Genomic DNA, 13,082 nt, shown 5'->3' with positions numbered 1-13,082 from the left:
CACAATACAATGTGTAAAAACTGAAGGGGTCTGAAGGGATTACTTTCTGAAATGACTGAAGCTAGAGGAAGGTACCCAGAAGCACTCAGACCACTTCAAGGGCAACAACATAAGAAATAAGTATAAATTCATTAACCTAAAGGGAAGAAAAATACAATGGAGTTCTGTGAAAGTAGAAACTAACTCCAGCAACACTGCTGCTGCTGATGGTCACGATGACGACGATAACCCGGGGCTTGTTAGGAGAGTCACTCTATGCACACACCAGTGATTTCCTTTTATCATCTGCCCTCCCACTCAAAAGCTCACGCTAGGCGTGTGAGGTCTCGTTTTAAACTTCATCTCAAAATTAAGCTCCACACATCTCAGAGCTTTTGCCTGAGGTGCAGAACACCACTACTGGGAGAGAAATGGTGCAGAGGAGCAAACGGGAGAGAAAATGGAAGAAGAAACGTAGAACAGCGATAAAGAGCGAGATGAATGAGAAGTGGAGGGGGTGACTGAAGGCAGGTGGAGACATGGAGGTAAAATAGCTGTGAGAATTTAATTGAGTTGATGCTCTACACTTAAACCAAGGACATAACAAAGAGGGCATTTATTGCATACAGTTGTGGCCAGATGAGCTCATGGAAGATGGAGGGAAAGGAGAGCTCTCCACTTCAAACGCTTCCTTTCATTTCTCAACTCCTCAGCCACTGCTGTGACAGTGTTGAACACTCGGTACAAGTAGAAACTAAATACAAATTGTCCTGCCAGAGGTTGAAAGCTTTCTCAAGACAGGTGAAAGCTCTTTCATTTGCCGAGAGTCAGCGAGGTGAAGGTAAATGAAATGACTGGAACGACAGAGACGTAGACAGGGAGACAAAATAGAGGGTGTTTCTGTGAATCCACTTACCCCAACCTCCACGTGATCCGAGCCTTTGTCATCCTGCTTGTGGAGGATCTCAAAGTAGTATCTTCTGGAAGAGATCAGGCTGAGGGGGAATACAGAGAGAGTACTATTATTACAGTAGATATTTTATGTTGATGACATCAGAAGCCACTGCGGCTCCGTCCACTCTAGGATCTTTCTTACAGACCCACTTTTTTTAAAACACACAAATGACAGTCGCTGTGTGGAGGAAGGCAAAAGACAAGGCGGTGAGCCCGGATATTAGCAGCCACAGGTCCTGCATAAAACATTCCACCCCAGATTGTGAGGAGAAAAATCAATGCACCATATAAATCAACATTTTACATTTACCCAGGCCTCAGTATTTTTCTGGAACTCCGGTTTAGACTGAATAAAACGCTCACATAAAGTTTTACTGGGTCTGTTTCTCCTTACACTGATGAAACACACACAGAAAGCGACAATGCTTTATTCATATCAAAAACACATCTCGCATAATAGGCCAGCATCTGCTGCTGAATAAGAGACACCCGAGCACTGCTACACACATCATTAACTTTTACAACACACACACACACACACACGCACACATATTGTTGGACAGTGAATTCCAGCATATTTGTGTGTATATATATGTAGAGTACACATCCACAGTGCATTAACACAGAGCTTGTTAATGCACTGTGGATAATGTGCATAAAAAAATAAGTATTATATGGATGAAATAGTAGTGTAGGAAAATCCAATTCCCATAAATATGATCATGTTAACTGTGTTTGCTGCAGTCTGGTAATTTGTGAATATTTGCTCTTACGAACTTTGGAGTCATTTGGCTGCTCCGTATTCATGTGCTGTATTTCTAATTAATTTCTGTCTTTGTTTCTGTTTTTTTGTTTTGGTTTTTTGCTCTGTGATGTTTTCCCTTTCTCCCGTCTGTCCCCTGTTTGTCTCGTGAAAGAAACGCAAGCTCATCATCTATGGTGAAATGTTATGAATCAAAAACAGGTTCCACAGATAAGGACTATATGCAATAATGAAATGAAACTATGCTCCCACAGCTTAGTGTGGGAAACAGTGTAAAACAAAAAGAAAAGGAGAAAAACTTGAAGATTATGAAAATTATTGAGAACAAATCCCACAGTCAAGTCAACTTACAGGTTAGACTTATTTTGTGTATGGGCGTGTTTTCATTCCTGATGTGGTTGACCTGGTTGAAAGGGAAGGACAAAGGCTAAAGGGGGGTGGTCACGTGTTGCCCTGTGCAAAAACGCAGCCACATCATCCTGCTGCCCAGCGTTCTGTAACCAATAAATCACTGCAGGTGCAGGAGAGCAGTGACAGTGCGCTAAGGTCACTCTCTCATGAATAGGCAACATCTCTCTGTGCAGCAGCTGAAAAGGCACTCAGCGAACTTCAAGTGAAAAGTGCTACTTTCAGCTGCTGGCACTCCGCTTGCCCTTTCCCACATGATTCGAGCATAACGCCATCCCTAACCCCATACGAAGAACAGAGCTGTACTTGAAATCAGACAGAATATCTCCCTCTACATTCACCTCAGACAAAACACAGTCAAACCACTCATTAGATCGGGTTAGAGCAGATGAAACCTTAAAGAATATGATGAATATGGGGAGACGTTGAGCAATCAGAACCATCTAAAGTGGAGAAGAGTGGCCGAAATGGCATCTATAATGAAGAATATGTATCAGAAAATGTTTTCAGAAAAGGCAACTGAATTACGCTGCCCCGATTTTCCCAAATTAAATTTTGTTGACACGGCACATCTTTCTTTTAACATCCTCAAATGAAACAGATATTTTTGGTGGTTTTAGCTTATTGAGTTTCTGTCCCTCAGTAGAGGACGGTGGATTGCTTTAGGGCATATTAGTATATTTCCTGACCATTCTTAGATTGATCTGACTCCATCTGGGAGATGATCTAACATCTGAGATGAGAGCAGGAAGTCTGCCGCCGCAGTGTTTCTGAGCCAGGCAGATACACAACAAGAAACACAGAGCGCTGCACACAAGTGGAATAACAATCGTACAGATACGCGCACTCTCAACATACCACTGGCTGTCAACATTCGAGCTGATCTGTTGATCTATTTTCTTCGGGCCCCATGTCGCTCTCATAAATTCTAAAACATACTCAAATACCGTGATCTTGGGTGGTGACAGACTGGCAGCTCAGCCGAAACAGACCTGTTTACCTGGTATAAGATACCAGATAAGACAATACGCACTCACACAATCAACATAGCAGAGTGAGATTGAGACAAACAAAAGGATCATACCACACAGAGACAGACAAACAGATGAATAGAGCAGAGTATTAAGTACTGTTCACATAGTGTACTTTTCTATTTTTGGTTCAGCTATTTCCTTTATCATGTACTGAAGTCATTTAGTTTGTAATTCAATAAGTGTTAAGGTGTCCCTTAGGAGCCACTGTCTGCAGTTGTATGCTATGAGCATTTCCTTGTTTTTGTTTTGAATTCAAGGATGCTGATTAATCATGACTGCTCCAAATACACATACGGATGAACATGTTGATGAGAGACAGGAAGAAAAAGCTGTGTTGTGGGAAGAGAATGCGACATTGAGAAATATGAGATTTCTTGGTCCAAAGTTCTTAAATATTAATCTCTAAAGAGGATAATGGAGAAAAAGAGCGGCAAACAAAGGAGCACAGAGTAGGAGGGACAGAGTTGTCTTACACTCGCATGAGTCTGTGCGTGTGTGCCTGGTCACACCAGTCTTCCTGTGATGGATGACGAGGCGGGCTCCGGTTGAAAGAGATGAAGAGACAGAGAGACGGGAAAAAAAAAAAAGATGAAGGAGGAGCGATAAATAGCAAATGAACAGCAGAAACAGAAAGGGAATTATAAATGCTTTCTGTATCTCGAAAGGAAAAATGCATTACAGTGAATATCACTAAGACATGATTTCACATAGAACACTATGCCAGAAGGAAGGAAAAAAACATAAAAGACAAGAGTGAAGGGCAAATGAGAAATGGAAGAGGAAAGAATAGCTATTAGTGTGTGACTCAGAGGATGAGTAGAGGACACAAAACAAGAGTCTAATTGCCTGACTAATTAGAGTCTTTGTTTCCAGTTTCCCTTCATTGGGCTGAACGGATAGAGACAGACAAAGGAGCTTCACTGGGCTGGATAACACAAGATGATACTGTTGGAGCCAAACAATATTCAGAGTATCAACGCTGCCCAAAGTCTGCTAGATGATGAAGTATGAAATATTTATTTGGCATGACACATATAGAGAGGGGTTTGTTCCTGCTGAGAGACAGACTGTTTTCACAAGCAGCTCAAAGAAACCTGTTGGACTTTCGTCTAAAGAAATACACAAAACGATGGAATACTGACAGACAGATTGAGATATTCATACACCCGAGCACAGCCGGAGTAATACTAACCTGATTTGCAGCGAGGGAGAACTTTAGTGAAATGCAGACAGTATGCTTTCTGCCTTTGGTAAACACCAGTCTTATTCTTCCCTCATCACACTCGTCTCCTCTCCAATCTGCCTGCTGGCTTAACCAATTTCCTGATTCAACTTTTCCATCTCCTCTCTTTTCCCAACTCAGTTTCTCGTTTCTCGTTTCTGCTATCTGACCGTCACCCTCTCTTGCATGATTCCTCCCTCTCTAATACCCACAGGTGGCCTTTATATAAAAGAAAAGACAGTGCTTGGTGAGTACTCTCCTCTCAACTACATTAATGATACCACTATTTAACTGCCCCAAAGGGACGCACAAACTTCACATTTCTCCCCTCACACTCTCACCCCCACTTCACTCCATTCCTCATGCATTCCTCTAATCCATCACAGAGCTATCACGCTGCTCTTCCCTGCAGCTTCAATAAATCCTCTTTCTTCCATCCCCTCCCTCTGCTTCACCCCCCATCTTTCCTCCCTCATCCCCCGCTCCTTCCCCCTCTCTTCTCCCATATCTTGTCTATCCTGTCTCTCCAGCGCTTCTCACACACTCCCTCTATCTACGTCCAATTCTCCCATATATAATTATCTAATGAAGCCTTATAGCATCACTAGCTTCAATGCTGTTTTCCTTCTGCACGCCTCCGTTTCACCCTTTTCTCACTTTGGGTTTGTGTTAGTACTCCTTCTGCTCACTCGCTGGACATGTGAGAAAAAAGTATACCCTCAGGGTTTGTGGTTTTGTACTACACTCATATGCAGAATATTTTATCACAGCAAAGTGCATGTACAATTAGGACATTCTGTCAAGGTCAAGCAATATTTACAACTTAGTACTGAGGATTTGTGTACAGGTGGAAAAGCAGAGGGGCATGACTATATGTTAAAAGAGGAAGGTGATACATGATCACTGTCAACAAATTCCAAGAAATAATAAAGCAAATATTAAGTTCCTTGAAGGCACGGTGAAAAGAAAGAAAGAAGAAACTCATATGAATGTTAAATATTTTTTGCATGTGTACCTTAACTATTGATTTCTTCTCCTGATATGCAGATACATTTTGGATATTTACTAAGTCCTTCTCCAAATAGCTCTCCAACAGATCAGAATCCACTGTAATTTCTGTGCCTCCTCAGTCTGGACTGACTCTCTGCGATCATTACTGTTTCTAATCATGTTTGGCCAGAAGCAGTCCTGTGCTACGCTTTGGTCCTGGTGCATTATAAGACTGTCTGCTACCACAGTCTTGTCACAGCTGACGAGATATACACCAACAACCCAAAGATACTCCGATTAAACGTAAGCCACCGCGCACATCAACATACAGACACACTCAGGCATAGATATGTGTCTCAGCAGCCTCCCATCACTCACAGAAACAGATGGCAGAGTGAAGGCCTGAGGGAAGGAAGCAGGACAGGGACGTCATCGCAGCTCCCTGGCAAACAGCTTCGTTCTAATTCAACTGCTGCGCTGTATCCACCAATTACACTGAATAGACAGAGGTTAGCGTTAATGCTGGTATTCACTCTCAAACACAATCACTGAAATGTGCATAAAGACACAAACACAGAGACACACACTCACATATAAGTGAAAACATATATATACTGTAATGAGGTGTTGCCATAGAGCAGGTGTAATATCCAGATCCTCTCCACACTAAATCAGTATTCCTGTGATGTCATGAGCACAAGTACTATACTTTCCTCTCTCTACATGCTTGAGTCACCTCGCCAGCTAATAGCCCACGGTACTTAAATGATTCAATTATAGATACTGAGAGATCCCATAGTAAAATAACTGGTCATTCTCCACTAGGTTTCCCTTATTGTTGGTGAGAGAAGCACAGTTAACTCTCTGCTTCCAACTATTATTGGCCTTTGGAGGCTTTCTGTTAAGTCATGTGTACAGAAAACAAATAGGAGCGTTTGCGGTGAAGTATTAAAATAAAAAAGGAAAAGAAGATTAAAAAAAAGGTTGAAAATGAGAAAGTTAAGAGAGGAAAAAACAAGATGTACGAAGTAAGATGGCATAAACTTTCATGTGCATGCACGAAAAACACACGTCACCTCCGACATGTCAGTGGAGGATTGAGCGTAAATGTCATTTGATGCAGTTTGTGAAGTGAAAGCTGCTACTTTAAAATGCCAGCTTCGGCATCACGGATAACCTTGGAATCAGGTTGTGCCTTTCCTCCTCACCACGCCACTGTCAAAGGTCGGCAGCAGCCATTTTTAATTTCAGTGATCCCACCTGAAGATGAAAAAATAGACACACTAAACCCTCATGTTTGGAAACTGCAAACCCAGTTAACTCTTAACACTGTTTCACTGACTTTCACTTTTCTGCCTTATAGCGTTTTTTTTTTTAAACTACAACCTTATTCTCACTATGCTGGCAGGAGTCAGTGCCAGTGCTCATTAGTTTCCGATATCTTTCAAAACAATATTCTCTCTCATCTTCAAGTGACTGTCACATCCCTGTCTGAGCTGTTCAGAAGGTTCTGAGACGCTTGACGTCAGGCGAGGCATCAGACTAGTTCGGTATGTAACTCAGCACAGCTCAGTTTATAGATTTTTAGCAAATGTCAATCTCTCCAATGTTGTCTACACAGCCTGAGGCTCTGTAGCTGTGTCAGAGAGCGGAGATGGTGTTGACAGGGTTATCTGGGTTCCTCATCTGACTACTTCACTGTCACCTGTCAAGCAGTTCTGACAGCACCTAGTAGGAGTAGGTACCGACAAACTATCAGTTTACAGGTGGAAGTAGAGGTGGACACAAAGAGACAGTATTATTTTTATTAAAGTTAAAGAAACTTTTGTGGTATTTCTTCAGTTCATTTTGGACATTTTAGGCCTGTTTTTTTTCTCTCAAATTAGTTGTTTGGGCGTAGTCATGTATTGGTTAGTACTGTTGCCACACAGCTAGAAAGACCTGAACAGCCAGGCGTCTGTCTGTGTGGAGTTAGTTTGTTGTCCCTGTGTCTGTGTGGGTTTTCTACAGGTACTCTGGGTTCCTCCCACAGTCCAAACACAAGGTAGCTTAACTGGTGACTCTAAATTGCCCATAGGTGTGATTGTGAGTATTGTCTCTCTCTATGTGTCAGAGACAAACCCTTGGGATTGGCTCCAGCTACCCTGCGACTCTTAACATAAAAAGTGGTTGTAAAGTGGTAAAGAATGGATGGATGTTTAGACATCAAAATGTGCGTCAATAACACAATATGGCCAATCATAGAGGGAGACAAAGGTAGTATCTTAAAATTGCACCTTTTTCAAAAATACATAATTTGTCATTGATTTTCTGACACTCAAATAATCACTCAATCTCTTATTATTTCAGCCTTCTTTATTACAAATCCCATTTCTAGAAAATGAGAATGTGATTTGTTAAACCTGCATTTACTGCATCTGACACAAGTAAAAAGAAAACTGACTAACTTAGAGCAAATTTAGAGTTTGATACTTGCAACACAATCAGGTGGAAAAAAGAACCACTGTGTTACATCACCTTTTCATTAATATTCACAAACCTCTCAGGAAAAGACGTTGCCTTGATGGCAGCATATGGCTCTCTAAAATGACAATATACACCTCCATGTCAGTGCCTTCATACATATGCAAACATCTAAATTCTTTGCAATCTCGTGTTGAGAAATATTGTTTTTGAACTAACTGACAAATTTCTCTGAAAGTTTGCCTCAAAGTACATGACCTATATTTGCTTTCAAAGACTGAGCCTTCATTGGATGTTCCTTTTATACCCAATACTTGAATATTTAATAAACGTTTCATGCTCTCCATCTTCGAGCTTCATTCAGCAAACTTCAGAGTTAGAGCACATGCAAAACTATTTGCCCTCTATATATAAGACACACACACACACACACACACACACACACACACACTAAACACTGTGAGTCATTACCTCCAGGTGGCCATAGCCAGGTGGTGTGGATGACTACCAGATCTCCCTAACAGGTGTAGTGATTCCACTTTCCTGTCTATTCCATCTATTTTATTTGCCACTTAGGACTGGCATCATTCATGCAACACAGAAAACGGAATACGCCCAAGATAAACAGAAGAGATGAACTGGCATTGAAAGAAAAGCTTCATTTGTGCTGCAGGAGGTTTTATGCTCAAATCCTCAAATGTAATTGTCTTTATGCAGCTTACTGAGTTGGATAGGAGGAGCAAGCCATAAAAAAGTGAGTGAAAGACACAGACAGAATGAGGGGCTGATGGGGAAAATACGGCATAGGTTAGATGAGGGTAGAGCACCTGACAGCCGTAGAGGCAGTCATCCAAGAAACAGAGTAACCACAGAGGCACCGCCAACTGTGGAGGATGTTTAGATTTTATATTTACTCTATGTCGTATATGTGAATGTGCATGGGTGTGTGTACCTGTATGTTTTCTGGGTCCACCAACCTTTGATTGCATCGCGTAGAGACCTTCAGCAGCAGAGTAAAGTGTTTCAAGTGAACCCCTCAACAACAATATGTTTCATTCCCTGACAATATGATTCAACCCTGCAGCAGCCATTAGTCACTGTTCACTCAGCTCTACTACAGTCGGCTGTACGGCTCCAATGAACCAAGACATATAAATAACCACAGTCCAAAGCGTGAAAAGGAAAATAAAAAGACAAAAAAACAACACAACCTTGCTAAAGCGGGAGTGTCTGCTGTGTTTTATTCTGCCCTTGTCTGTTCAATCACATTTTAAAAGGTGCTCTCTGTTCAGTTAAGTTAATTTGCTCTGCACCATTCAACTCTGTTTTTTTATGCTCCATTTTACTTTAGCTTTGTCCCATTTCATCCTGTTCTGCCCTCTATATGATAATAACTAGAAAACAGTAGCACATAAACTGTGAAGGCTGTTTTAAATTGTAACTCTGATTAAGGCTGTTTGCGGGATTTAACTGCGGAAGAATGGAGTCAGTAAACAGGCTCAAATGGTACTTTAACTTATTCTCCAATAATAAATTACACAAGCGGATCAAGCTGCCAGGGGCTAGCTCCAGCCTCATGTATAATGACAAATAATTTTCATTGTAGCTTTCCATCCACTCAGCAGTGTAATATTCTAGACACCTAACACCTAAGTCATTTCACTTTATTCAATTATTTCTTTATTTTATTAGACTTACAAATGTTTCAATGTCTAATGACTATTTATTATTGCTGTACACACACACTCTGATGCAATGTTTTATTAGGAAATTATATCTTGTTCATTCTGCACTGCTAATTTGCTCATTTGTCGCAATTCTATCCATGAAGAGTACAATTTTATGAATGCATGGCAACTAATACATGCTGCACACGCATACTTGCCATAAACACGCTGAGCGTAGTGGTGCATGAGGAATGCATGTCTCGCAGTACAGCAAGAGGGAGCATGTGGAAAGTGATAAATCTGCCTTTGCTTTGTGAATGTTTCAATAAGGTCATTAGATGCAGAGAGGGATTTCAAACGGCATGGTTTTTAGCAAAGAATGCACATTTAGCATTTTATTCTTGCGTGCAAAAATATAAATATGTTCTATTACACACACCCACACGCAGAAACATCAAACCTGATTTTGCCTAATTATTTTATGCTAGACTTTTATGCAGCCTTTGACACATTTCCCCTAAAGCCCATCACAGATAAAATAAAAACAGATCCGGCTTCAGTCATTATCCTCATCCACCCCTTAACCGCCACGATTTCCCAACTGTTTCATCTCAGCTACACCGTATTTCATGGCCTGACAGTGGAGTCATGAATCACTTCACATATCAAGGTAGGCAATATTAACACACTTTGAGAGAAGGAAGCGGACTACAATTACTGTGTATGTGCTGTATGTGCAAGGTGATATCACCATTGTATTAGATTCTCACTGAGCCAGCGAGCCAGAGTAGAGACCTAAGCTCTCCAACTATTTCACTTGAGTGGGTCCTTTTACTACTGACGGCATTACTAAATTGTACCAAACTATACAATCACAAAATCCATAAACACCTATTGGTCCACACAAAAACATACAGCAACATAACCTGAAATGGGACTACTAAACGTCTGCACAACCTTTTTAATGTTACTCCGTTGTCTGATTGAACGCAAGACTCTTGTCAGACAGGAACAGAAAATAGAAAAACTTTCAACCGCCTCCTCCACTCTTCTTTCCTCCCTCTATCTACTTCATCTTTTGTCATCTCACTGTGCTCCCTTGTAGTCTGGTGCGCCTGCTGTAACCAGGCCTAGTTAATCCTACGCACAGACAGACAGAAACTCTCGCCAACGAGTCTTGGCCTGCACTCATCCCCTTATGGTAATAATGAGTTTTAATTAATTATATAAAACAAAAATGTGTGTTTGTGTGTGTGTGTGTGTGTGTGGGTGTGTAGGGATGGCAAAATCCAGATGTATGTTTTTTTCATGAGCACTGAAGATTTTCTTGGTTTTATGCTGCTTAATAATCCCTCTTCGAATAATGCATAATGATACCTTAACAATTATCATGACATTTTAACACACAATGAAACCTTGGAAAGATGAAGTGAGTGAGACTGTAATAACAGCAATGTCAATTTAATACTGCAATCAAATCAAACAAATAGGCTATAATAGCGCGTATGGAAATGTAGCTGATTTGCTTTTGAACTTACCTACAACATGTCTGGCACCACTTTACTGACATTACACAGTTACATGAATCTTCCACATAACATGACAATGTACTTAATGGAAATGTTTAAAATACTAATTCAAACATACACACTTGTATTATTTGATATTATGACTAAAGGTACAGAGGAATTGAAAGTTCAGGAATATTCTTTGTAGTTTGTTTTAGTTTAAAACTGAATGTCCTATTGGCATGGCCTCTGATCTGTGTGTGTGTGTGTGTGTATGTGGTGTGTGTGTACTATCAAATCAAGGGTTTCAAAGTTAGCATTTCAATCTCTCTCAATATTTCTCAAATTGAGCTCATATCAGGAGTTCAGTGAATTCTGTGAAGTCGTTGGTGCCACTCGGTTGGCATTTCATCTGAGGACTGCCCACTGCACACCCACCACTCTCACCACACATCTGTTAATGCGCTTGCTATCTGATACTGCCGCTGTAACCACTGCATTGGATATATCATATAATTACATATATGATGCTACCTTTGTCAGAAGAAAAACACACCTTCCTCTAGTAGGTCTACTTCACCACTTTTAAGTTGCTACCTATGGCTCTACTTTGGTAAGTACTGTATACAGTATGTACATGAATGCTATTAAGCCTCATTCTGCCTTTCTTATATTAAACAAAGTCTCTACTTCTGGTTGAAAAACTCCTCCGGGGGAGCCATTTTAATTTTTTTAAAGGTTAAAGATGTAACCAGGATTAGTTCAGGAGGAGGTTAACCAGAACTAGGACCTCTATGATTTACAACAACTTTGTGGAGTTAAAGAGTTTAGTGAATTAGATGAATACTTGTATGAACAAACCTCACAGAGAAAAGCAGGAGAAGAGAAGCATGCAAAAATGTTCTAGCTTGAGGTTATTGTTTGACATGTCAGTTCAAATGTATAAAAGAAAATCCTTAAATTCAGCGTTGAATTGCAATGTTTCCAGAAAAACACTTATTTGGAAAACTGACATGTGTCAAATGGTATAAATAAAAGATAGAGATGAAGTTGCAATTCAAACTAAATCTGTTTGTGAGCTCTTTTGCTTTAGTGCATGTGATTTTGTATTCATTGCTGTAGAGCTGTGATCTACAATAGAGTATATTAGAACCGTCTTTATACCTACTTAATGTTAGAACATTAATGTAACATCATCCAGCCCTGCATTTACTTTATTTAATCCTCATTCAACAAAACACTTTTCCTTCATTGTATATGTCGATCATTGCACCGTTTAGAGGTGCTAAATATTCAGGATCTGCACCACAAACAGCAGTATCAGTGTGTATGTAAATAATTTAAAGCAGCACTCTACAGCTTGTGTTTCATCCAATCAGCCAAATGTAGGAACCCTAAGGAGTAAACACTATTTCTAGGATATCTGCATAATCATATCAACTTAACAATGACTTCTGAAGTAAACTGGCCACAAGTCTGTGCTCATATTAAAGGTTGCTTTTATGTGAGCGGTTTTCAGCAATAAGGAAAAGAGATATGTCGAATGTGAAAGAACTGGATAAATTAATACATTGTCATCCTACATTTAGCAAGAGGTTCTTTAAACTGTTATGATCCTCCAGACTCCTGACACCTGATGAAAGCACTTTACATATGTTAATTCACACACACACTTAAAAGTACACACACGCGTAGATATACACAGATGAGACCTGCTTTTCCTTTTGCATGCTGCACATTGACATGAATGGACTACACACAGAGCGTAGCTGCTTAACTGATGGAGAGGCACTTTTGCAGCCACAAGAACCAGTCCTGAGAGATGCTCCAGGAGGTGTGTACTTGTCAAACTTACTGTTAGATGTTAACAAAGCTTTTTGTTTTTTGTTTTTTTATCTCTGTACTGGCTTGAGAGTGAAATAACTGTGCCATTAACAATGTGTGTGGTTGTCACAGGTACTTACTGCACAGACTTGGAGGACTGGGACCTGAACTTGCTGAACTCGCCTGGAGCGGTCCACTCTGTACCCAGCTGCAACACACAAGACCGGAGACACAGATCAGAGAGAGTGTGTGAGAGAAAGAGCAGAAGGA

General features: G+C 40.5%; 1 protein-coding gene across 1 annotated transcript in view; it reads right to left on the bottom strand.

The window, feature by feature from the left end:
* The window catches only part of b4galnt4a (beta-1,4-N-acetyl-galactosaminyl transferase 4a), a 114,939-nt gene that overhangs the window by 20,183 nt on the left and 81,674 nt on the right, over positions 1-13,082 (bottom strand). Inside the window, exons 7-8 of the mRNA XM_026364709.1 lie at positions 12,953-13,020; positions 896-974 (exon numbers count right to left, since the gene is read on the bottom strand). Coding sequence (XP_026220494.1) covers positions 896-974; positions 12,953-13,020 — 147 coding nt within the window. The remainder of the gene's footprint in view (positions 1-895; positions 975-12,952; positions 13,021-13,082) is intronic.

This window comes from Anabas testudineus, chromosome 6 (genome assembly GCF_900324465.2).
Source record: "Anabas testudineus chromosome 6, fAnaTes1.2, whole genome shotgun sequence".
Lineage (NCBI taxonomy): Eukaryota > Metazoa > Chordata > Actinopteri > Anabantiformes > Anabantidae > Anabas > Anabas testudineus.
Note: the sequence above shows the minus strand (reverse complement) of the source record. Positions and strands in the feature narration are given on the sequence as shown.